Below are 25756 nucleotides of genomic sequence, written 5' to 3' on the forward strand. Positions count from 1 at the left end.
CCAAGTATTAGCCGAGACCCCTAACACACAAAACTTGAAAAACCTATAGACTCAAGTATAAGCCGAGGATGGGAAATACATTGTTCACAGTCTCCCAGTATATAGCCAGCCAGCCCCTGTAGTATATAGCCTGCCCAGCCCCCCTGTAGTGTATAGCCTGCCTAGCCCACCTGTACAGGTTCTCTTCTATTCAGCGATGTACCGGCATCGGCTGCGTGTCCCTGCTCTGTCCGTCGCAGGGATCATGGTGTGTGCTGAGCGGCTGACGTCATGATCCCTGCGACGGACAGAGCGGGGACACGGAGCTGATGCAGTAGCACCGCGGTATAGAAGAGGACCTGCATGGGGGCATCGGAAGGTAAGTACACTGTTAGTTTTTTCTCATGACTTATGTATCAGCCGAGGTGAAGTTTTTCAGCACTTTTTTTGAGCTGAAAAACTCTGCTTATACTCGAGTATATCCGGTAATATGGTCACTTTATATGAAAACCCAGAGAAAACTCATAAAAGGAACATTAAACATTAATTTCAATTTCTGCGTACAAAGACTTTAATTGTTTGGTTCTGTTTTATCTACTTCTCTGATTACTTGATAAACTAAATCTTCCAACAGATAATGGGATTTGCTTTACCATATCCTGAAAATAACCTATGATAATGTATTGGATGTTAAGGTGTATTTACCCAACTTTACCCAACTCCTTCTATCCCTTTTTACTTGCAGTGATAATGTGGACTCGTTCTGCCTACATATTGCGGAGGATGATGGAGAAGTGGACACAGACTTTCCCCCTCTCGATTCCAATGAACCCATTCACAAATTTGGTTTTAGCACCCTGGCTCTCGTGGAGAAGTATTCATCCCCTAATCTGGCCGCTAAGCAGTCTCTATTTGTAAGAATGTAAGTATGGGCTCATACAGTCAGTCTCAAAATAGGTAAAACACAAAGGATCTACTAGAACCAGAAAAAAAGTAAAAACTACACATTGCTACAGCTAAGATAGTGTTTTGCTTTTGACATGTACAAGGAGAGAAGAGAAGGCAGTACTGTCTGTGCCTACTTCACTTATAGGGTGACAGTATTTGTACCCATGTTATTTACTGGTGGTTTGCTTTATCCATGCCTTCTTTATAGTAAGAGACTGGAAGGCAGTGCTTCCTTTAATATTTACAGTGAGAGATGATGCGATCTTTATCTACATCAAATAGTATTATCTGTACACATAAAATTTTCTGGAAGAGACTGGGAGGCAGTGCTATCGTTGACTACACCAGGTTTCTCATCAACCACATCTACAGTATTGGGGTGGCAGAAGCTGTGCACAGTACTACCTGTTTCTATCACATTTACAGAGAGAAATAGGAAGTTGTATTGTGTGTGTTTGCATCATTTGCATAAAGAGACAAGGACACAGGCCTATCCATGCCTATGTCATATTCATGGAGAAACACAGAAGCATTATGGTCTTTGTCTACATCATTTACAAGGAAAAACATGGGGGTAGTACTGCCGTATCTGTTTCTACTTCATTTACATGGAGAGAGATGGAGGAAGTGCTATCTGCGTCCACATAATTTACATGAAGAGACATGGAGGTAGTACTATCTGTGTCTACATAATTTGCATGGATCTACAAAAAATTGTCCTATCTGAGTCTATTTAACATTAGGTGACAATGTAATATCTCTTCTATGTCAACCTTGAAGTATCCTTTTAAAACCGGGACTTCTCTCTGTATAAGAATGTTACAGTGTTTTTCAGCCGATTACTTTATTTAATGATATATTGGGCAAATTTTGCATATTTGCACTACTTGGTCCACACACAGTATTAGTTTAGGTAATGCTGTTGCCTTGTTAGTGTTCTGGGTTTGCACTGGCCAGACCTCTGTGTTATCACTTTGAGGACTAGCAATCTTCTCCGTGCATGTTTTAGTTCTGCTTTTCTTGAAATCTAATATGTGATAACATTTATAATATAACCTGATCACTAGCTTTGTGTTTTTACCCTTTGATGTCCTTGGACATGAAGGTCATTAGGATAATCTCTACCTGAAACGGTAACAGATGTTTACCCAGACTAGACCTTGCACCTCTTGGTGCCATTGTTAAGACATTCTGTTGCAGACATGGTGGTTTTGATCTCTCGACCACCCAAGGCCCTTTGTTTGAAGCAATGTAGGGAAATAATATTTTCATAGTGTGAAATTTTACTGCTGTTGTCAGCCAGACTCTCCCATTAACATGTCCAATTTACGTGCCTAAGAGAAATGTTATCATTAGTGTTGGAAGGGAACATCTAGAATGACCTGTCCACGTTTTCCGCAATTGAAGACTTGGGCAACCACCAGGCATAGATATTAGGCAAGGTCTATCCTTATTGGCAAAGTTATCTAATAAGTAGTAAACAAGGTCCAAGATTTTCTCTCTAGTTGTATCCTCATGTATAGCCCAGTAGCTATACATGAACGTCCTAAGGTTCATAACCTTCTTAGCAAATTTTTATTTTTCAAACCGAGCTAGAGCATCACTATACCCAAATTGTCAATTTGTCAACACAGTGTAGTTTAACATTTTAACCTCCTTTGGTAATTTACTGAATGCTAAGAATAATAGATAAATCCAAGTGAATAAGGATTAGCTAAAATACAGAAAACAATCCATGGACAGAATGGCACTGTTTGGGGGGAAATGGTGAAAACCCTTAATTCTATTATTACCTTAAAAAAATGGGGAAATAAGCGTTCTCCCTACAGAGACTTTGCCATTTAAGGCTGCCTTGCGTGTTTGTGGTGACTTATAGCCATTGATGCTCCACTAGAGGATTCTGGGAAATGTGCAAATACGTTTTCCAGGGTGGGACATAAAAAAACATTCCTCTTTTTGCTACCTGGAAAAGCAGCCACCTTAACAACATGCATGACTTTCAGGAAGCTGACAAAACATATTTACTTTAAGGAATAAAATTTTAAAGGTTTTTTTTTTGTTTCTATGGGCAGTAATACCATTTTTTTTTTCTGGACAGGTTGGATGCTTGTGCCCTGCTGTGTTATTTAGCTTAAAGGGGTATTCTCATCAGGGCATTTACATTTAATTAAATTCATTTGCCATATATAAACTTTTCTTTAATTGGATGTTATTAAAAAAAATGTTCCTGTGTGAAGATAATTTCTCATAAATGTAGCCATGTTGACCCTTAGAAACGAAAAGGCTTCCTCGGATACGACCACCTCACACTCTGGCTGCGGTGGCCAGACTTGCGCTATAGAGTCCTGCTGGACCACCAGGATTCAGCAATCATTACCACAGGACGGCTGTGGGACCTGCAGTAACTCCCAGACATTTCATATACAAAAACAATTTGTTTCTTTGTGCAATCCCTCCAGCAGAGGTGGCCGTATCCGAGGAAGCCATCTCGTTTCTAAGGGACCATATCACTACATTTATGAGAAATTATCTTCACACAGGAACATTTTTTTTAATAACATCTAATTGAAGAAATGTTTATATATGGCAGATTAATGAAACTGAATGTGAGTGCCCAGACGAGAATACCCCTTTAATGAAACAATATAATAATTGCATTCCCTATGGTGACATCAGTGACCTGTTGGAGCATGACAGTCCATTGGTCACGAGTTACGTCTATAGTTGCATATAATAGCTGTCAGTTTCTTTACTAAATAGTGTAAATAATAGGACAGCGAGGATCATATACTGTCTCTGTTCGAATAGCATTCACTTCAATGACACGTTTCTGCGTTGTTAGTTATATATGGAAATAGTTTGGACAGTTTGAGATCTAATTAGATATTTTTGTATTGACATCAGAAGCCATCATAAAGAATTCCCGAAATGATGGCGGTTCTCCTGTGAGCCGGCCTGTCTAATGGTTGATTTGGCGTAGACCTCCTGAGCATGGACTGCATGCCTGTCTTCTCTTCTGAGACCTACGCGAGCCGCTAGTGTTTGCAGTCGTGTTGCCCACGCCAGCCGCTGCCAACGCAAACAGAGCGCTGGCCACATCTTGCTCTGAATACCCAGCAGTCCTTGGCTGGAAGCGGATTTCTAGGAATCAGCGGCGGCTATCCGCAAGGGCAATCAATAACTGTTAGAGAGTCGAAAGGGGGGAGGGGGGCAGCCAGTTCACACCCCGAGTACCTGTGCCCAACTGGGAAGACAGGCCATGAAATAAAGCCATTAGCTGTCTCTCTTATGCCAAGAGCTGAAATACATCTGTGTCTCATTTGTGCTCCAGCTGAGCGAACAGGCTTAACCATGGCTGGCAACTTCTATACGTTCCCTGAACAATCCAGGTCGGATTTCTCTACTTTTTGGTTTCCTTCCGTGAAATGCAAAGTGTATTCTTAGTAGCCACATTCATTCATAACATGGCCAACGTTAGAAAGCTGCAAAATACGTTGATTTGGTGGCTAAGAAAATTGGTCTCCACAATGGCTAGAAGCGTGTAGATGGGTAATAAGGTGTTGTATGGTAGAGCGCTTTCTCCACTCATTATCTGCATCACACCATCGAGTCCATTAATAAAATCCGAATTGGGCCTGCAAGGCATGTCAGAGAAACGGCAACACATCTTTTCCTTCCCCCGAAATCTCCCCCCCCCCCCCTTTCCATCTTCTCCCTCCCTGGCCCGGCTGAAACAGGCCGTGGCCATAAAGGAAGATGGAGAGACCCGTTAGCTGAGAATGATCGCTATCATTAAAGACAGGAGGAGGTGTCACTTATCACCGCCAGCTTTATACATGGCAGGTTGGATGAGGCGTCCACAGGTAGAGCAGTAGGATACAAATTGCAAGGGTCCTACAGCCATTCTGCGATCTCCGTAACAAAAGCAGAGTCTAATGAAAGAACACAGTCTCCCATCCTTTATATGCATCCTACACCATCCATCAACCATAGCCCACACTGTGTTCTTAACCCAGAAGGCACAAATACATATTGTGACATCAGGACAAAGTCTCACTGGATATTATTCTGCTCAAATCCAATTAGTGCATTAAAATAATCCTATTTGATAATTATCATTTTTCTGGATGTCAAGAAATATGTGACCAGTATAGATATTCCCATGTCTAAACCTACTCAAATCAATAGTTACAATAAGTCCTGGATGCTTTCCATTGCTCATAATTCCGGAATCTCCAGTGTCGCCAGCAGCATTGGAGGAGCTCGGAGAACCAGCGAGAGAGCTAGCTGTCCTCCAATGTTCACCGGTGAGATTTCTTGTGTAGCTTTGTTCACACGGACAACTTTTACATAAACTGATATGAATGAGTGAATGAGGGGCTCTGACCAAAGTCCAGTAACAATCAGCAGGGAGATTAGTCTTTGTAATCTGACATGAGTTGATGTGTCATTTAGCATAGTCAAGTTTGTAGTAGAAAGGAAATCGACCATCGAAATCCATCATGATAAACCAGAGACACTTACTTATAGATTCAGGAACTGTGACCATGCTAATCTTCTTGTATTTGTTATCGATGGTCTCCTTTTAAATTATGCTATAGAGCCAGAAAGGCTCTGGGATTGTTACCAGAGCTCCTCCATACTGCAGGTTCACAGGCTGTTGCTCTGTCTCGCCCTTCCCCCCTACTCCTTCAGAACTTCCACCTCCCACTGATCTATTTTCACCTCCGCAGAGGAAGTTTCAGCACACAGTGGGGGATGAAGTGCTCATGCACATTGTAACAGCCTATGAAGCTACAACATGGAGGCACTCTGGTCACACCTACCCCCTAGAGCCCTTCTGACTCATTAACATAATTTTTTAAAGTTGATTTTAGAAGACCACAGTCACAGATCTATGAGTAAGTGTCCCTGGTTTATCCTGCAGTTTTTTTAATTGGTCTTCGAAGTCTCTTTGGATAGTACCACTCGCATAGTTGGCAGTGTGTTAGAAATGTGACAATTTGCACTCCTGCACTGTGATGACCCATTGGACATCCAGTGTGCGATATAGGTGTGTGGCGTTTAGCTCATCAGGTCTTTTCAGATTTTTTTTTTTATGTTTTTTTTTTTTTTTTTTTTCATTTCCATTTCAGCCCTTGTAATGCTGTACAATGTCTTCCATGCTGCTGTCGCTGCTCTTCTGTATTTGGGGATAAAGGGTTCTCCTCTTGTGTGTGTTAACTGGATATGGGAGACATGGATTGAGGAAAAAGTAACAATTCGATATGGAGCCGACACCAGCAAAAACTGATAGTACATGCAAGTTATAATCAAGCAAGTACATGAATTGTGTTATACTTCATATTCACACATGATGTTTATTGAATCTTTGACTTGTGATGAAGTAGGGCACCTCACAAACTATGTATATGAAATTCACACTCCCGTATGCCATTCTCTCCCTTGCGTCAAGAACGGACGCTCCCCATCAATAGAGAGGAGCTAGAGCCACAATCTAATAATAATTATCTTTATATAGTGCAATATAATTCCGTAGCACTTTACAAATCAGTCTCTTGAAAACTGTGTACAATAGGTTTTGTCCTGGTGTCTGTACCAGAATATGAATCTGCCATTTTATTATTGTTAAAATTGGTAAAGACTTATTAACCACAAGAGTATTTCTTCCCATATCCCCTCTAAAACAGAAATGCAGCCCATGGATTCTCCTTGATCCAAGTAGACAGTACGAATGTGATGATGAGGGAGATCTTGGAGAAAGCTTTAAAGAGAAGAAAGGGGTCACAGAGGAACTCAGGTGAGTGATCTATGAATGCATCGGATGCTTATACACACACTTGTCTTGTACGTCCGGTTCAACAATGGATCGACAATGTTGGATTTTAAAAAATAAAATTGAAAAATGTATTAGGGGGTTAATAATAGTACTTCAGCAACCCACCTACACCAAAATGGTCGCATTCTTCAGCCCCTCCGTGAATATATTAAAGTTGAAATCGTTCCCAAAACCTTCTACTTTCCCAACATCCAGTGCCCCATCCATCACATGGTTTAACAAGCTATCGACAGGCGGGAGTAAAGGGGGAGCAAGTTTTTAATAAAAGTGGTGAGAGATAAGGTGGTGAAGGACACGGGAGAGCAATCTCAAGGCCGTATTCCCAGGGAGAGATAAGAGAGCCTGGGAGAGATCAGATCCTCATAAAGAGAGAGTGAGATGGAGAGGGGACAGGAGCCTCGTTCTGCTGCCAACGTCTGCAAGCAATTTGGCTGCGCTCCAGAGTCTATTGTTCAACCCAGGCTGTGGGCAGCCTGCTCCAGATGTTCCAGCTGCACGCGCTCAGATTGTGCCAGCTGACAGCACGCCGTGGTACCCAGCTCCTCTGGACGCCCATCTCTGACCGCTGAGATAGAATTAAATGATGATGATCTCTCTCCCAAGTTGGGAGACAGAACTATGCATATAAATCTCCATCCCATCGCAGCGTGAGAAGTCTTTATCCATCATCACTCATAATGAACAAGTCGTTAGCGGCTGCAAATGGTCTGCTGGGCTGGGCGGCTCTTCCTCCATTTCTTCTCCTCCTTTTGCCTTTTCTCCGTCTTGTCTTTTGTGCTCTCTCTCTCTTTTATATATATATATTTTTTTTAGGCTTAGCCTTTATCTGGTGTATCTGTGAATTATCTCTCTCTGCTGCTGCTCGCAGGAAAGTGAGACCAGGTCAATTAATCACCGCCCAGGAACCCGGCTGCCTCGTTCTTGAGTCTTTCTCAAGGTCGAGGCGAGTTCTAACTACTTCAGAGGCCAGCTGCATAAATACAAGGCCAGTCTTGCTGCTGGTGTCCACTTATTGTTAATGTAAAGAGCACGAGGTTGGCTCGGGAAGACAAGACATTTATGGAATCCCGCGACTGTAACCTAAGTATATAGCTGCAAGTTCATCATATAGAGCCTACACAGCAGAATGTGCCTGCTCTCAGGTATTGCCAGGATATTCCTAGTTATTCCTGTGCACGTAGTATAATGTACTATAACACATATTATCTCAAAGTAGTCCTCTAAAATATTCTTGGGGAACGTTATCGCCAGAGCTAATCATTGCACAATTAAGGGAACCTCCTTGTGTCTTAATGACCGGCTACATTTTTTTTTTTTAGTTCTCTCTTTGCATTTAAGCAGCCATAACTTTTTCTTCTTTTTTTATGTTACCTTTGTTTATGTAAGAGAAAAGTTCTTCAATTCCATTTGAGGAGCATATAACTTGTTTTTATGGGGCTTCTCCAGTCATAGCAAGCTAGCAAGTCCAAACGATAGGGCATATCTTTCTGATCGGTGGGGTCTCAGTGATGAGACCCGCATAGTTCTGGGGGGGGGGGAGAGGGGGCGCTGATAAAGATTGACGAGTGCGGTGCTCTCTTCTTGAGATCCGCGGGGGTCTTATCACTGCGACCACCATCGATCAGAAAGTTATGTCCTTTCCCGTACATAACAAGTGTGTTAATATATATATTTTTATATACTATAATTTATGTTTTTGATTTGGAACAGTTTTTGCATGACGTTATTTTAGTAGAAATGTATTTTTTTAGTTTACAATTTTTTGTAGCTTTTTATGTCCCCCCAATAAATGTTATCACGTGGGAAAAATTAGACGATTGTTGAAACAATGGGTAGGTGTGAGCACCAGGCAGATAAAAAGGGTAATACTGAGCTGTGTGGAATATGGTAATGGGCACACAAAATGTGTTGTGTATTTGAGCTAAGTACATGGAGTTGAAGATCCATTACAGTATAGCTGAATAACCCAAGTACGGTAAGTATAGAAGGAATAAGGAGGAAGAGGAGGAGATAAGGGGGAAGGAGGTGACAGCCGCATAGAGTGAGGTAACAAGAGCTAGAGAGATAGTAGAGAGGCTGCAATGTGGGAGCAGTGAGCTTAGTCCCACCATGTAAAAAATGTGTAGATTTATCCTTGAGAGTGGAGGCAAGTTTTACCATTAAATTCATTTTTCAGGCTCTGAATGTTCTTATACTAGTTATTCAACCTTTAAAATTCTACTAATGTTTCAGAAGGGCTCTAAGGGATGTTTTCAGAGTTCCTCCATGCTGTAGCTTCACCGGCTGTTAAACTGTGCAGACGCACTTCTCCTCTCCCATTGTGTGAGATTACATCAGTGCTGACCGAGCATGGGCGGTAGAAAGATGTGCTCCTGCACAGTTTAACTGGCTGTGAAGCTAAAGTAACACCCACAGAGTCAAACTAGCTCATTAGCATAATTATAAAGGTTGATTTAAAAAGGAAGAAGGACATGTATAACAAATATAAGAAGAACAGCACAGTCACATGGTGTTAGTCTCATTAAGTTATTTCTGTTTTACATGTGGATTAGCCATATTTAACTACTTGTTTTTTTACCCCTGGAGTACAAACTATTGTTGGGGTTAGTACTAGCTATTGTTATGAGCTTTAAAGGAATTCTACCATTTGTTTTTATGCATTGTGAACCAAACATGCCTTGAGAATGCTGTAGCGACACCTGTACAGAAACATAACTTGTTTAATCCCAGCACTGGGTGGTTTTGCTCAAAAAACAATTATAAAATTCAGGACCTTGTGAAAGTAGGGTGCAGACTGGCTGCCATACTTAAACGCATTACTTCCACATACACATTGATGACTTCTGTCTGTCATGGACAACACAGTGATGAAGTAGTCTCAGCAGGACAAGACTGGAGCAGTGCATAATTAGGGTGAGGAGAAGCCACAGAGCCTCATTATCACAATTTTATAGTTTGATTACAATAATTTTATGTTTTTTCCACAAAACCACTCAGTTCCGGGATTAAACAAGATATGTTTCTGCATCAGTGTAGCTACAGCATTCTCAAGGTATGTTTGGTTCACAATGCATAAAAACAAATGGTAGATTTCCTTTAACATTGGGCTACGTCTACAGACAGCTAGCTTGTAGGAAGTCCATTCTGCAAGGTGACATTGGACACCCTTGTAGGCCATAGTGAAATACTCTTTACTGGCCATCATAAAATTCTGTATTGGTGGTTAAAGGAACCGGCTCCTGACACACAGGGCATACTAGTGGTACAGAAGTAAAATGGTATCATCTTGTTGAACATTCGCTCTACAGCAGTCAATTCAGGGACAATGCGAGTATACAAGGCAGTTATTGAACTGAATGGATGTCCATGTCAGGCACTCGTTTTTTGCAGATCCATCTGCTTTTTTCATTGTCTTTATGCAGGATTAGCATAGTCTGCAGCACTACCGTATTTTTCAGACTATAAGGTGCACCGGAGTATAAGGCGCACCATCAATAAATGCCTGCTAAAACGTCTAGGTTCATATATAAGGCGCACCGGATAAGGATGAATGACCAGCAGGTGGCAGACCTGTGCACAGTTCAAGGCAGCTGTTGTCTGTAAGTACGGTTCATATATAAGGCGCACTGGACTATAAGGCGCACTTTTTTATTTTGTGCGCCTTATAGTCCGAAAAATACGGTACTTCTACCATCAGAGTAATACTAGGACCCTGATGAAAACTTTATGGGTCCTATTCTACATCACTGAAGACTGCCAGCATTTGCTGGTTCAGTTTTTACAATGAGAAACCAAAGACATCAGGGCTCTGTTATAACCATGACGCTAGTGTGAACAGAGACTAAGTAATCAGAAATAACTTCCTCTATACCCTGAAAAGTTGGCGACAACTGTATTCAGCTTAACTTATCTGCATTTTTTGTATTAAATGAATAAGTATTTCTTATGTGATGGTTTCCTCTTGATGAAGAACCTTGTGGTACTGTATAAACACGCGTATACTTCATATCAGTCCACACTGTATGCTTCTATGGATTGTGTGTTTTCCTTGGAACGTTGAGACAAAATTACTGGGATAATTTTATTGTAAAGAAATATAGCATTTCAGGATTCTTAAAGTTTAAGGGGACATTGTGTTATATTTGGCAAAAGTAATCGAGTAACTGTAACAGTCCACTTACTGATTGCAGATGAATGAGTTTATACATATCAGCGGAAATGAGCCTGTGAAACGGTATGTTCTTTGGGATAGTCAAGACTGACTTTTTCAAGTACATTGTATGGGGCAATGGAATTTACGAAGAATGATTACATCTCATTTCCCCATTCAGGACACTTTGTTCACAAGTGGCTACAAAAAGATTGAGGGTGGGCACATGGACATTGATTTAAATGGCAATTGGGTTAAAAAAAAAAAAAAATCCATAAATCAAATGTTTGGCCTTAACCCTTTCAGGACCTCGCCCCTTTTTTGTTTTTTCATTTTTATTTTTCACTCCCCACAATCAAAAATCTATAACTTTTTTTATTTTTACACGTACAGAGCAGTGTGATGGCTTGTTTGTGTAACAAATTGCACTTTATAGAGATGGTACCGTATATACTCGAGTATAAGCTGACCCGAGTATAAGCCGAGGCCCCTAATTTTACCACAAAAAAACTGGGAAAACCTATTGACTCGAGCATAGGCCGAGGGTGGGAAATGCATTGGTCACAGCCTGCCCCAGTTTATATAGCCTGACAGGCCCTGCCCCAGTGTATACAGCCTGACAGGCCCTGCTCCAGTGTATATACCCCCCCCCCCCCCCCCCCGGTAGTGCAGTACAACAATACCATTGTTGCGGCTGACGTCAGATCATGTGACGTCGCACAGACCTGCCGCCGCTACCGGATGGATCGCACAGAAGATCTACGGGGGCGCCGGAAAGGTGAGTTTTGATTTATTTATTTTTTTGACTCAAGTATAAGCCGAGTTTGGGTTTTTCAGTTTATTTTTTGTGCTGAAAAACTAGGCTTATACTTGAGTATATAAGGTATTTGTTATTCCATGCCGTGTACAGGCAGTCCCCGGGTTACATACAAGATGGGGTCTGTAGGTTTGTTCTTAAGTTGAATTTGTATGCAAGTCAGAACTGTATATTTTATCATTGTAATCCCAGACAGAACTTTTTTGGTCTCTATGACAATTGGATTTTAAAAATGTTGGGTTGTCATAAGAATCAATATTAACACTAAAGCTTCATTGCAGACACCTGTGATAACTGTTATAGCTGTTTATTGTAGCCTAGGACTAAAGTACAATAAATTACCAATATCCAGAGGTCCGTTTGTAACTAGTTCTCGTATGTAAGTCGAGTGTTCTTGAGTAGGGGACCCCCTGTACTGAGAAGCGGGAAAAAAAATTAAAATGCAGTGAAAATGGTGAAAACTGCATTTGCGCTGTTTTCTTGTGGGCTTGGATTTTACGGCTTTCACTGTGCGCCTCAAATGACAGGTCTACTTTTATTCTTTGGGTCGGTGCGATCAGAGGGATGACAAATTTGTATAGGTTTTAGAATGTTTTCATACATTTACAAAAATTAAAAAGTCATATAGAATTTTTTGTTTTTTATTTTGCCATGTTCTGGCGCTAATAAATTTTTCATACTTCAGTGTACGGAGCTGTGGGTGGTGTCATTTTTTGCTACTTCTGATGAAGTTTTCAATGCTACCATATTTAGGACTGTACAACCTTTTGATAACTTTTTATAGATTTTTTTTAAAATAGTTTTCAAAATGGCAAAAAAGTGCCTTTTTCGAGTTTGGGCGCTATTTTCCGTTACTGGGTTAAATGCAGTGAAAAGCCGTTATTATATTGTGATCGTTCATTTTCGGACACGGCAAAATCTAATGTGTTAGTGATTTTCACTGTTTAGATTTATAACAGTTCTAGGGAAAGGGGGGTGATTTGAAATTTTTTTTTTTTTCTAGAAATTTTTTCTTTTACTGTTTTTCAGACTTCCTAAGGTACTTTAACCCTAAGTTGTCTGATTCTACCATATACTGCCATACTACTGTATATGGGGATTTTCCTCCTCATTCTTTACAATGTGCTGATAGCACATTGTGATGAAAGGGTAAAAACGAGACAACCTCAGGTCTTCGGAAGACCTGAGGCTGTTATGATGACTGATCGCTGCTCCCCGATTACATCACAGGGAGCGACGATCTTTGGGCAATGTGCAGTTGAATGTGCTAGCACTGATCGGGGGTGTTACCGGTAAGTCTTTGCTGCGTTATGCGGGACCCCATCGGACCCCTTGTTTTGGTAATCTGTGGGGGGTCTCTTCACTCCGACCCCCGCCGATCAGCAAGTTAGGCCCTGTCCTGTGGATAGGGCCTAACTTGTGTTCGTGGGAAAACCCCTTTAAGTGTACCCAATGGTGTATATATATTTTCATGCATGAAAGAGTTTCTTAGTTTTAGGCTAACAAAAAAAACCTATCCTAATCAGGACACGAAGAACCTCATTTGTTTCCAGTAGACTTCAGCACTCAAAAGAGGTCCTCTAAATTGAGCCATGTGAATGGAGTGCTAGTGACTCCCAAGACCGTAATAACGCAAACCATAAGTTTTTGGAGCACTGATTGAGCATGCAGGCCGCTATTCTAGGTGTCTAAGCCTCAATGATCAGGCATTTTGTAGTTTATAAGTCCCCGCATTTATGCGTAATAAACAGCATTCATAGTTACCAGTGAATCGGCAAACACTCCTTTGGAAGTGTCTGGGTGCATGTACCGGTGATGGCAATGGTAGGGATGCTGGTTAGGGGAATTTCAAATAAGCCAAATGTTGTATCAGCATTGGAATAAAACTGGAATATTTATCATCCTATTGACCTATGTTCAATAAGTAGTTAATAATCACTAATGAGTGTAAAGAGAAGATAAATGTCAAAATGTTTCATAAACAAAAATACAAAGCTTAAAAACTGTTCTGAAATGGGCACAATTCCAGGGAGAAACTTTTAAAATGCATCTGTCACCAATACCGTAAAAACTGAGCTGTGTGCTTAAGCCATTTTATACAGCTTATAAACATGTATATGAGAGTCTGTCTGGTATTTAAATGAGTGGGATGAGGCTACTTGGGGTCAGTATTGGTGAATTATTAAGACAACATTAAAGAGTTAACCCCTGAAATGCCCCTTTAAAATATTATGGCATTCTAAATGACTAGATGTCTCGGGTGTAGGACTCCTACTATTCATGAATGCTATGGGGATTTTCTCCCACCTGAAGAAGCAGCACTACTTTATATGTAGGATAAACAGGGTAATACTTTACAAACTGCATAATTCTCCTGTGGTGGCAGAGAAATGGAACACTGGGTAATTGACAGGTTCCCTAACCAGGTCTGTGGAGTTGGAGTCGGTGACCATTTTGGTGGGGTCGGAGTCTGGATAAAATGGATCAACTCCGACTTCACAGATATATAGTAAAAAATTATTAAGTTTTCCTTTTAAATTCTTTTAAATCGGATCTACTCCTGATCTAAGGATTTAGGCCTGGGTTGAACAACATTTATTAGTCCAAGGGCTACATGGTCATACTGCTCATCTTTAAGGGGAGGCACCAGTAATAAGCACCCTAGATGCACCACAATGAAAATCACAGTACAGCACAAAAGGACATCCCAGAAATGATAAATACCACCCCAGAAACCAAATACTGTATTCAGAGCAGAGAATAATAGCGGAGACCCTAGAGAAGAAAATAATAAAAGTGGAGACCTCAGAGCTGGCAATAATACTGGAGACCCACAGGGTGATCACGAAAATGGGACGGTGGAGTTGGAGGGAGTCATTAACCGTTTTGGTGGTGTCAGAAGTTTAGGTTACCAACTCCATTGATTTGTCCCCAACAGATCGAAGCTACTTGCGTTAAACCTACTGTAGCAACTAGCCACTTTGTCATCAGCCTATTGATAGGATATTCTTCTAAAGGAAATGAAGTGTCTGAAGCCGCTTTTATCAACTAAATTATTTATTTTTTTACATATAATATATACAGGCAGTCCCAGGGTTACATACAAGATAGGTTCTGTAGGTTTGTTCTTAAGTTGAGTTTGTATGCAAGTCGGAACTGTATACTTTATAATTGTAACCCCAGTCAAAATTTTGTTGGTCTCTGTGACAATTGGATTTTAAAAATGTTGGATTGTCATAAGAACCAAAATTAAAGGGGATGTCCGAGTTTTTAAAAAAAACAATATGTGGCCGGGAGCGGGCTGTCTAAAACAATAAAGATGTACTTACCTTCCAGTTCCCTCCGGTATCCAGCGCTGCTGTCGCTCCGGTCCGGGCGCCATGTAAACAAACATGGCCGCCAGAGCAGCGCTGCATTCAGCTTCCGGACGGCCGTGGCCGGGTACGCCTATCCGTCCCTATACACAGCATTGTGTATGGCGCCCAGACCGGAGCGACAGCAGCGCTGGATACCGGAGGGCACCGGAAGGTAAGTACATCTTTATTGTTTAAGGCAGCCCGCTCCCGGCCACATATAGTTTTTTTTCAAAACTCGGACAACCCCTTTAACAATTAAGCTTCATTACAGACACCAGAGATAACTGTTATAGCTGTTAATTGTAGCCTAGGACTAAAGTACAGTAAATTACCCAAATCCATAGGTCCGTTTGTAACTAGGGGTCGTATGTAAGTCGGGTGTCCTTAAGTAGGGGACCGCCTGTATTATACAATATTTTTTCCCATATACTATTATTCTACTGGTCTTGGCATAAAGAGACTTCCCAGAATACAATTCACTAGAACACTCTCTGTATAGCCAGTAAAGAAGTTCTGTAAGAGTTCAGCTCTGAAGTTCTCAAAATGCTGAATGCAGCTCCTGATTGCAGTACATGCTGTAATGCAGGATCAGTGTACGATATATAGTGACATACTCATATAAAGGTTCACTAAAGAGGAAACTTTTTTTGTGCTGTACCTACAAATGTTACAACCTTTGTGATCTCTTACACTTCTGTGTTGTGTACACACTATGCCACGTAAACTATACTCTATGGGGCTTATTTACTAAGGGTCCAAAAGCCGCACTTTCTTCGGGTTTCCCGAATATTTCTCTTTTGCCCTGAATTGCCCTGGGTTTTTGGCGCACGCGGAATTTAAAAAAGGAAATGTGTCACAAGATGAAGCAGTCACTTGCACCAGGAAGAAGCAGGTGAACTCCGGCGGACCTCGGAGCAGCAGCGACACATGCAGGAACTGGGACGCACGATCTTATTGAATCACGTCCGACCCGAATCCTCGTTGGACAACGCACCGCAGGTTCACAACCGGACCGGGTAAGTAAATCTGCCCCTATATCTAAAATTTCCAGAATCTTATCCTGCACCTCGAGGCGGCTTCTGTCTGTAAATTTGCCGGTCTAGGAATACTTAATCCTTTTAAGAACAAACTGCTCTCCGGGTTTAATTGTTAAACAAGGTCCCTTGCCAACATTTCTCTGGAGTGACCTGAATTTTCCACAGGTCACGGCGAGTTATTAAGACCCAGCCGTCGAACGGCTAATACCTTTCAGCATAAATGAAAACATCTGTTTATAAGTCGTGTCACAGCTGTCAGACTTTGCATCTTAAATTGTCTAAAGTGACACAAAATAGCCAAAAAATTGTCTGCGCTGTTGAGTAAGCATATTATCTCAGCGAGGCAGGAAATGGGAGAGTCGGTGATACCAGAGATCAGATGGCCGGCGTCTGGAGCACAAATGCTTCTGAATTAATAAAATTGCCTTTAACTATTTCACGGCTGTGGATAGCAGAAAATTTGTACATGTAAGGACATGTAAAAGGCATTGGTGATTGGAAAACTCATTAAAACTTTAGGCGACTGCAAGGATACGAAGGGAGTGGTAATAGTGGTTGGAGCCTAAGGATGGGGGCCATGCACATGAGGCTAAAGTTAATAAAAATTCCTAGTATCGTAGTGGATAAGGTTGAAAGAATTTTTTTTTACCATAACCTGCGAAATTTATATTCTCAAGAAAGTCCCCTCTTGAATGTGTAGAAAAAATCCATCATAGCAACCTCCTGTGGCAGAGAGTTCCATAGTGTCACTGCCCGTACAGTAAAGAATCCCTTTCTATGGCAATGGTAGAACAGACTCTCCTGTAGCCATAGAGGATGCCGTCTCTCTATGATGATGGCAGAACTGCCTCTCCTCTATGTGTAGAGGATGCCCCTGTCTATGGGGATGGTAGAACCACCTCTCCTCTAGGTGTAGAGGATGCTCCCTGTCTATGGTGATGGTAGAACCCCCTCTCCTCTAGGTGTAGAGGATGCCCCCTGTCTATGGTGATGGTAGAACTGCCTCTCCTCTATGTGTAGAGGATGCCCCTGTCTATGGTGATGGTAGAACCACCTCTCCTCTAGGTGTAGAGGATGCCCCCTGTCTATGGTGATGGTAGAACTGCCTCTCCTCTATGTGTAGAGGATGCCCCTGTCTATGGTGATGGTAGAACCTCCTCTCCTCTAGGTGTAGAGGATGCCCCCTGTCTATGGTGATGGTAGAACTGCCTCTCCTCTATGTGTAGAGGATGCCCCTGTCTATGGTGATGGTAGAAGCGCCTCTCCTCTAGGTGTAGAGGATGCCCCCGGTCTATGGTGATGGTAGAACCTCCTCTCCTCTAGGTGTAGAGGATATCCCCTGTCTATGGTGATGGTAGAACCACCTCTCCTCTAGGTGTGGAGGATGCCCCCTGTCTATGGTGATGGTAGAACCACCTCTCCTCTAGGTGTAGAGGATGCCCCCTGTCTATGGTGATGGTAAAACCACCTCTCCTCTAGGTGTAGAGGATGCCCCCTGTCTATGGTGATGGTAGATCCTCCTCTCCTCTAGGTGTAGAGGATGCTCCATGTCTATGGTGATGGTAAAACCACCTCTCCTCTAGGTGTAGAGGATGCCCCCTGTCTATGGTGATGGTAGAACCACCTCTCCTCTAGGTGTAGAGGATACTCCTGTCTATGGTGATGGTAGAACCACCTCTCCTCTAGGTATAGAAGATACCACATGCCTATGTTGATGGTAGAACCTCTTCTCCTCGTAGAGGAAGTCCCCTTGTTCTGGCCACAGACGTAGGCATAAGGAGATCTTTGGAAAGATCCTTGTACTGCCCATTCAGGTATTTGTGCATAGTAATGAGATCTCCCCTCAGTCGTCTTTTTTTCTAAATCTGCTTTGCAATCTGTCATTGTATTCTAGTCTCCCCGTTCCCTTAATAAGCTTTGTTGTTCTCCTCTGCAACGGTTTGTGTGAGTGTGTGTGTTTATATATCTACTAGTGCCCAAAACTGTATACAATGGGGCACTGTATTATGCACTGTGCCGCGATTCACTAAGATTGCGCCCCCGATATGATGAATGTGTCGCTTCCCGCTCAGGTCCTTCTATTTTCACCTTCTATTTTGTGGGGCATGTAAGTGCTTGTGCCACCCCCACCCCCAATTTATGGTGCATGGAAGCCAGTGCAGCTGCGCCAAACAACGATCATGTGCGCGCCGTGCAGCACGACCCTTAGTAAATGAGCACCAAAATTCCATATGTGGTCTAACCATTGATTTGTATAATGAGAATCTTTTCCTCTCTTGTTACCTCCCATAAATCAGCATGCCTTTTTAGCAGCTGCCTTGCTCTGGTTACTACAATTTACTTTACCATCCACCAATAACCCCAAGTCTTTTTCAGCTTCAGTTGTACAAAGTAATTGACTGTTTAGTACATAATTATACTTTTTGTTTTCATGTCTTAAGTACTTAACTTTAAATTTATCCAATTCATCCGTTATAAGGCCATTTCTCTACCAATTTTTCCAGCTTCCACAAATCTCTGTGTAGTGTTGTACTATCCGTATCTATATTAATTACTTTACAGAGCTTAGTATCATCTGAAAAATGTAATCTCTACTATGTAAACCCTCAATGAGTTCATTAATAAACAGAAAGGGGTTTAATACCGACCATTGTGGCACCACACTGGTAACTTCTACCCGATCTAAGAAAATACCATCGGTGACGACCCTCTGGTTCCTATCACTTACCCTATTTTTAACCTAAATACACAGATGTCTCCCCTCCCCCACGTCCATTCTAGACTTACGTCCTCAGAAAAGCTGTTCATATTATTCCGACATCTCCAATATTCCTTCACTTATGTATAGTGTCTAAGGTCTACAGTATGATGGGTTAAGTGTACACAGCAGATGATATTCCAATGAAATATTTTATTTTTTATTTCCATATTTGACTGGATTTTTTGATTTCATCAAGGTCTCCTGACATTCTTATGTATGACCATCATTACATTTTACATCATCTTTTACAATGGTGCATGTTCCATACTTGTGCATACTCCATGCATGTATTTGGTGTTTAGTACACAATTGCTGCTAACGTTGTGAATTTTAAGTAACAGACCTGGCAAGTTTGGCTTTTCTCAGCCCTAAATAGAACATTTGAAACCCCATCGTATGACTGGGTGTTTCATGATGGCTGGCGATTATTCTGGGGAGGTTTTAAACTCTTTAACAAGGACCTCTAATGGAAACTTGGGATACTAAACCACCCACCGGTCCTTATGGATCGGGGGTATAGTGTCCCAAATCGCCCTTTATTAAGTCCCTCCGTGGCCACAATTAAAATTAAAAACTTTATACTTTCCGTATATACTCGAGTATAAGCCGAGACCCCTAATTTTACCACAGAAAACTGGGAAAACCTATTGTTTTGAGTATAAGCCAAGGGTGTAGTATACAGCCAGCCAGCCCCCATGTAGTTATACAGCCAGCCAGCCCCCATGTATTATACAGCCAGCCCCACGTAGCATACAGCTACTAGAGAAGATAGACACGGAGGAGAAGAGGAGACACGGGGAGCCACCAGGAGCCGCGACGGGGATGGGGAGTTGCGATAAACATTGGGGACACCTGAGGGTGAGTTTTAAGTTTTTTTTTTTTTTTTTAATTGACTCGTGTATAAGCCAAGGTAAGGTTTTTCAGCACATTTTTTGTGCTGAAAAACTCAGCTTATACATGAGTATACACTCATCGGCCTCTTTATTAGGTACACCTGTCCAACTGCTCGTTAACACTTAATTTCTAATCAGCCAATCACATGGCGGCAACTCAGTGCATTTAGGCATGTACACATGGTCAAGACAATCTCCTGCAGTTCAAACCGAGCATCAGTATGGGGAAGAAAGGTGATTTGAGGCCTTTGAACGTGGCATGGTTGTTGGTGCCAGAAGGGCTGGTCTGAGTATTTCCGAAACTGCTGATCTACTGGGATTTTCACGCACAACCATCTCTAGGGTTTACAGAGAATGGTCCGAAAAAGAAAAAACATCCAGTGAGCGGCAGTTCTGTGGGTGGAAATGCCTTGTTGAGGTCAGAGGAGAATGGGCAGACTGGTTCGAGCTGATAGAAAGGCAACAGTGGCTCAAATCGCCACCCGTTACAACCAAGGTAGGCAGAAGAGCATCTCTGAACGCACAGTACGTCGAACTTTGAGGCAGATGGGCTACAGCAGCAGAAGACCACACCGGGTGCCACTCCTTTCAGCTAAGAACAGGAAACTGAGGCTACAATTTGCACAAGCTCATCGAAATTGGACAGTAGAAGATTTGAAAAACGTTGCCTGGTCTGATGAGTCTCGATTTCTGCTGCGACATTCGGATGGTAGGGTCAGAATTTGGCGTCAACAACATGAAAGCATGGATCCATCCTGCCTTGTATCAACGGTTCAGGCTGGTGGTGGTGGTGTCATGGTGTGGGGAATATTTTCTTGGCACTCTTTGGGCCCCATGGTACCAATTGAGCATCGTTGCAACGCCACAGCCTACCTGAGTATTGTTGCTGACCATGTCCATCCCTTTATGACCACAATGTACCCAACATCTGATGGCTACTTTCAGCAGGATAATGCGCCATGTCATAAAGCTGGAATCATCTCAGACTGGTTTCTTGAACATGACAATGAGGTCACTGTACTCAAATGGCCTCCACAGTCACCAGATCTCAATCCAATAGAGCATCTTTGGGATGTGGTGGAACGGGAGATTCGCATCATGGATGTGCAGCCGACAAATCTGCGGCAACTGTGTGATGTCATCATGTCAATATGGACCAAAATCTCTGAGGAATTCTTCCAGCACCTTGTTGAATCTATGCCACAAAGAATTGAGGCAGTTCTGAAGGCAAAAGGGGGTCCAACCCGTTACTAGCATGGTGTACCTAATAAAGTGGCCATTGAGTGTATGTTACTACACTGTCTCTTGGTGTTATGCCAAATTGCATAGTTTTCCCCTGTTCACAGGATATTGATAACTTGCTGATTTGTGGGGGTCTGAAAGTTATTCTCTGGTCGGTATAGATCACAGGGGTTGAGCATGCGCTCTAATGCTCTATATGCCCTGTATAGGGATTGCTGTAAAGAGCCAAGAGTTGTTCTTTGCTACCACCTTCAATATCTTGATGAACTTCAGGCACCTTTTAAGGCACCATCCTTCTTGTATTTTAGGGATAAAGTGTGTTATATTGATATTGTGACAAGGCAGTACATTTTATATGTAGATTAAGATGTTGACTCCCCTTTAAATTCCGAACTCATCATTGTGACAGCTTGTAATATAGCTTTTAACCCTCTGAGCTATGAATTGTCCACTTAATAACTTGAATTGCTCCGACAACACAAGCTCACTATTCTCACTGTTATACGATACTTTCTAAGCACCGGCAGAGGGTCACTATTTGCAAAATGAAGGGTCCATTTACTAGGACTGACATTATTGCTTGAGGCATTCCTATACCTGCCATTCTCCATTACTGACACTGCCATCTGTACAGTGAAATCCTCCCTATGAGTACTGATCCTGTATCCCCTTTATGTAATCTCTTCATCCTGAAACGGCTACTTGTAATCCCTCATTTTGTCAAACCACATGTACTTAATAAAATGACAGATCAGCAGGTTCTAGATGGAAAATGGACAGATTGGTGTTGATAGAAAATGACACCAATAATGCATTGAACTGCTCTTTTGTATGTGTCCTATGTAGTCTACACTCCTGCTTTTCCTACTGATTTGCTATGTGCACTGGCATTTCTGCCATCCGCAGGTCTGATCTATCTGCTTATGCGCCGACGGTTGTGTAGCAATATATATTAGCGGCTGATCAACTGGGGCGACAATAACCAATCATAAGCTTTCCTATGGATAGTGCCCCAAAATCCTCTTTACAATTATGAGGACAATGGGGCAGATTTACTAACCCGGTCCTATCGCGATCCCGCGGTGCGTTGTCTGACGTGGATTCGAGTCCGGCGCGATTCACTAAGATCATGCGCCCGAGTTCCTTCCTGTGTCGCTGCTGCGCCGAGGTCCGCCGGAGTTCACCTGCTTCTTCCTGGTGCATGTGAGTGCTTGATCTTGCGACACAAATCCTTTTTTAAATTCCACAGTTTTTGATCGACGGGGAAACCGACGAAAGTGCGTCCGACGGACCCTTAGTAAATGAGCCCCAATGTGTTTTATTTCCTGAGGATTTCAAATGTATAAAACATGTGTAAGCAGTCAGTGAATTCATACTTGTTTCTACTGATTGATGTAGGTATTTCATCTCTATAAACATCCAGCTGGAAAGGAAGAGTTTTATCGTTGGCTGTTAGAATAGAAAAGGAAATGCATATCTGCTAATCGCTTCCAAAACGAGGAATCTTTCTGGGACGCTTTAAGGTCTTTACAAGTGCCGAGAGGTTTTTACTGGGAAGTGTCAGTGCTACAACTACGACAAATTCTGGTTGACTAGAAGGGTAAAAGTGAAAGGATTCATAGGGGTAACACTTTTGAACTTCTTGAAGGACTGCACAGGGTCATTGAATGGGTTCAATCGGACCCTGTAGTCTAGCACTGGATCAGAACATTTGTAAAGCTGGATATACTTAACTTGTGTGTCTTTTGCCCGATTCTAGGTGTCGGGAAAGAATGGGAGCACTTTGATTTCACCTGCCTAAGGGTGATGGCACATGTGGCGTTTTGAATGCATTTTTGTCCCGTTTTTAAGCAGTCCGTCAACAAACGCATCCATTTTTGACAGGTTTGACCAATTATCTTAATTGAAACTGGTCAAAAAGGCATGCGTTTTCAAAAAATGCATCCGTTTTTTGACGGACTGCTTAAAAACGGGCCAAAAAGGTGTTCAAAACGGCACATGTGCCATCACCCTTATGCTTTTGGTCATAGGTGATATGAGAAATATGAGGTTTTCTTCCATCCCCCCCCCCCCCCCCCCCCATTAAGGACACATGCGTTACTCAACACCTACCCTAATAGGTCACACAATGCAGGTGACCTAATGGGGCCAAGTAATGGGGGAGTTAGCCACATTGTGAAAATCATCCGATATCCGCTACCCCATCCAGCCAAGGATGTTGACCACCTGGGCTTATTCCATCACCAGACATTTCCAGAGTCTAGTAATTACAGCCAGGACTGCAGTAAGAAAATGTAAAAGCTTTCCTAATGGGCATAGTATCATAGTTTATACGGTTGAAAAAAAGACACATGTCCATCAGGTTCAACCAAGGAAGGAATTATTGAGAGATGCAACATCTGTTTGCTAATTTGTTTATAGATCTAAAAAATGGTGTCCAAAAAAGGTCTGTTTGGAACAATTCCACCTCTATCACAACACAGGCATAGATAGATGGAAGGGTTGAAACTGAAAAAATGTTGGACACCTAGACCACCTACTAAAGAGCTTACATTTTTCCACCATTGCCCCACAGGATATTGGATTCTTGTAGAAGAGGTGGGAGGAAGAACATTCTAATCTATTCCCTTAGATAGAACCACAGTCATGCTCCCAAGCAACAACTAATTTGGGGGGGGAGGGGGGGGGGTCATCATAGCTCATCAGAACTACTGAGATATTTTTGTGAACGTTTTAGTGTTTTGTTTTTTGGGTTTTTTTTTTTTAAAACCTCATTTGTCTCATATTTTACTACAATATTTAAACTAGGAATAAACCATTTGTCGGTTTCATAAATTATTCATCTGAAAATTGCCTCAGAGTTTCTGCCTTTTTTTGTTGATGACCGCTTGCTGCTAAAAACTAATAACCTAACGTCATAAAACAAGCTTTTATGACTTCTGTTTCCTGTGATTTTCTGCGTAGCTTTCTTTCCGTCTACAATTCCTAGGTGTCTATGGGGCATACGTAGTTAGTGTTTCGTCAAGGTATGGCACCACTACGATGAGGATCGCTGCCCTGGGCCCGGCCGGGTCTGAAGAGTTAAGTTGCTGTCACATTAATGCCCCAAGCGTTTCCCTGCATATCTCTCACCTCCACTGCTACATAATGGGAGCAAAATTGCATTTCTAAACATTTGAACTGCGGGTAACCAACACCTCACTAAACTGATCTCATTCAATTGCTTCAATTTAGCAGCAGGATTTTTCCCCCCTTCCCTGTAGCATATTACCTTAGAGCTGAGTGATGTTGATAAGGCCCAGGCCTGAAAAATTGGATCCCTGATAAGGGGTCCTGTTATCAGAAGGTGGTGGTGCGAGGGGGGGGGGTGCTGTTCCTCATTTCCATTTAGATGACTATTGATTATTTATTTATCCCGGCAAAGTGAGCCTCGCTTCCAATCTTATCTCAGCCGCCGCTTGTCAGCAGAAAAGAGAGATAGAGTTTACAGACATCACTATCTCTGATAAAAGTTACACTGGGCCTTTTCTTTCCCTTTTTTTAATCCTTGACTGAAAGGATAACTTTTTTCCTCCAAACAAGAAGTGACGGCGTTGGATTTTCCATCGTGATTCCTGACAGCCGGCCACATGTATTTATAGCCCAGACACCCCACTTTTACCAGTTTGTGGGGGGGTTTTTCTCGCTATTTCTGGGTTGCAAAAGTCACTGTTTCTCGCCTTTATTTGTCCACAAAATGCAATGCATTAAAATCAGTCCCGTTATTTAAGAAATGAAGCTTAGTTTTTATGCATCTACCATATTTTCCGGACTATAGTCCTTAGTCCCTATATGAGGGCAGCGGACCCTACTTACATAGGTCCCCGCTACCGGAGACAGCAGATCTCCAGCGGGAACTGCAGACCACGCGGCACGAACAACTTCTGCCGCGTGGTCTGCAGTTCCCGCTGGAGATCTGCTGTCTCCGGTAGCGGGGATCTATGTAAGTATTCCATTCTCCACCTTCCCCGCGTTCCGCGTCTCTTCTCGGCGTCGCGTCCTGTCGGGTCTCCGCTCCGCCCCCGGACCTCCGTCACGCCCCCGACCCTGCGCCTTATAGTCCGATGCGCCTTATATATGGAATTATTACATATATAAGGCGCATCGGACTGTTGCGCCTTATATTCCGGTGCGCCTAATGGCCTGGAAAATACGGTATATATAAATGTTTTTTTTAACAGAATAGACAGGATTTTCAAGTTTTGGATAATCTCAATATTTCATCTCAAGACTGACAAACTGGGGCACATTTACTTACCTGTCCGAGTTGCGATCCCCGAGGTGCGTTACCCGACGATCCTGCACTGTGCCGCGTAGATCCTGCGACCGATATCCTGCAGGTGACACTACCTGCTCAGGTCCGCCGGAGTTCACGTTCACTACATCTTCCCGCTGTATTTAAGTGCATGGCTTGCGACACAAATTTGAATGTTAAATCCTGCACTTCGTCCGAATCCGTCAGATCGTCCGATGGCCCACCCTCACCCACATTTCTGTCGCATGAAAGTCGACGCAGATGCGCCAAAATCTGATTGCTTGCGCCAAAAAAAACTTCTAAATGCGGCGCACATCAGAAATCGGCGGACCCTTAGTAAATGAGCTCCACTGTCTTCTACATAATATGGATGAATACTTACCCCTATCCGCCATTGTTTTTTTTTTCTCCATCTTTTGTGTTTTCATTTCTTTCCTCTT

General features: G+C 42.4%; 1 protein-coding gene across 2 annotated transcripts in view; it reads left to right on the forward strand.

Moving 5' to 3' along the window:
- Nucleotides 1-25756, forward strand: part of MAPKAP1 (MAPK associated protein 1) — a 120164-nt gene that overhangs the window by 47476 nt on the left and 46932 nt on the right. For both annotated transcript variants that reach the window (XM_072123720.1, XM_072123721.1), the window contains exons 6-7: nt 725-901; nt 6618-6727. In XM_072123720.1, coding sequence (XP_071979821.1) covers nt 725-901; nt 6618-6727 — 287 coding nt within the window. The remainder of the gene's footprint in view (nt 1-724; nt 902-6617; nt 6728-25756) is intronic.

Source organism: Engystomops pustulosus, chromosome 9 (assembly GCF_040894005.1).
Source record: "Engystomops pustulosus chromosome 9, aEngPut4.maternal, whole genome shotgun sequence".
Classification (NCBI taxonomy): Eukaryota; Metazoa; Chordata; class Amphibia; order Anura; family Leptodactylidae; genus Engystomops; species Engystomops pustulosus.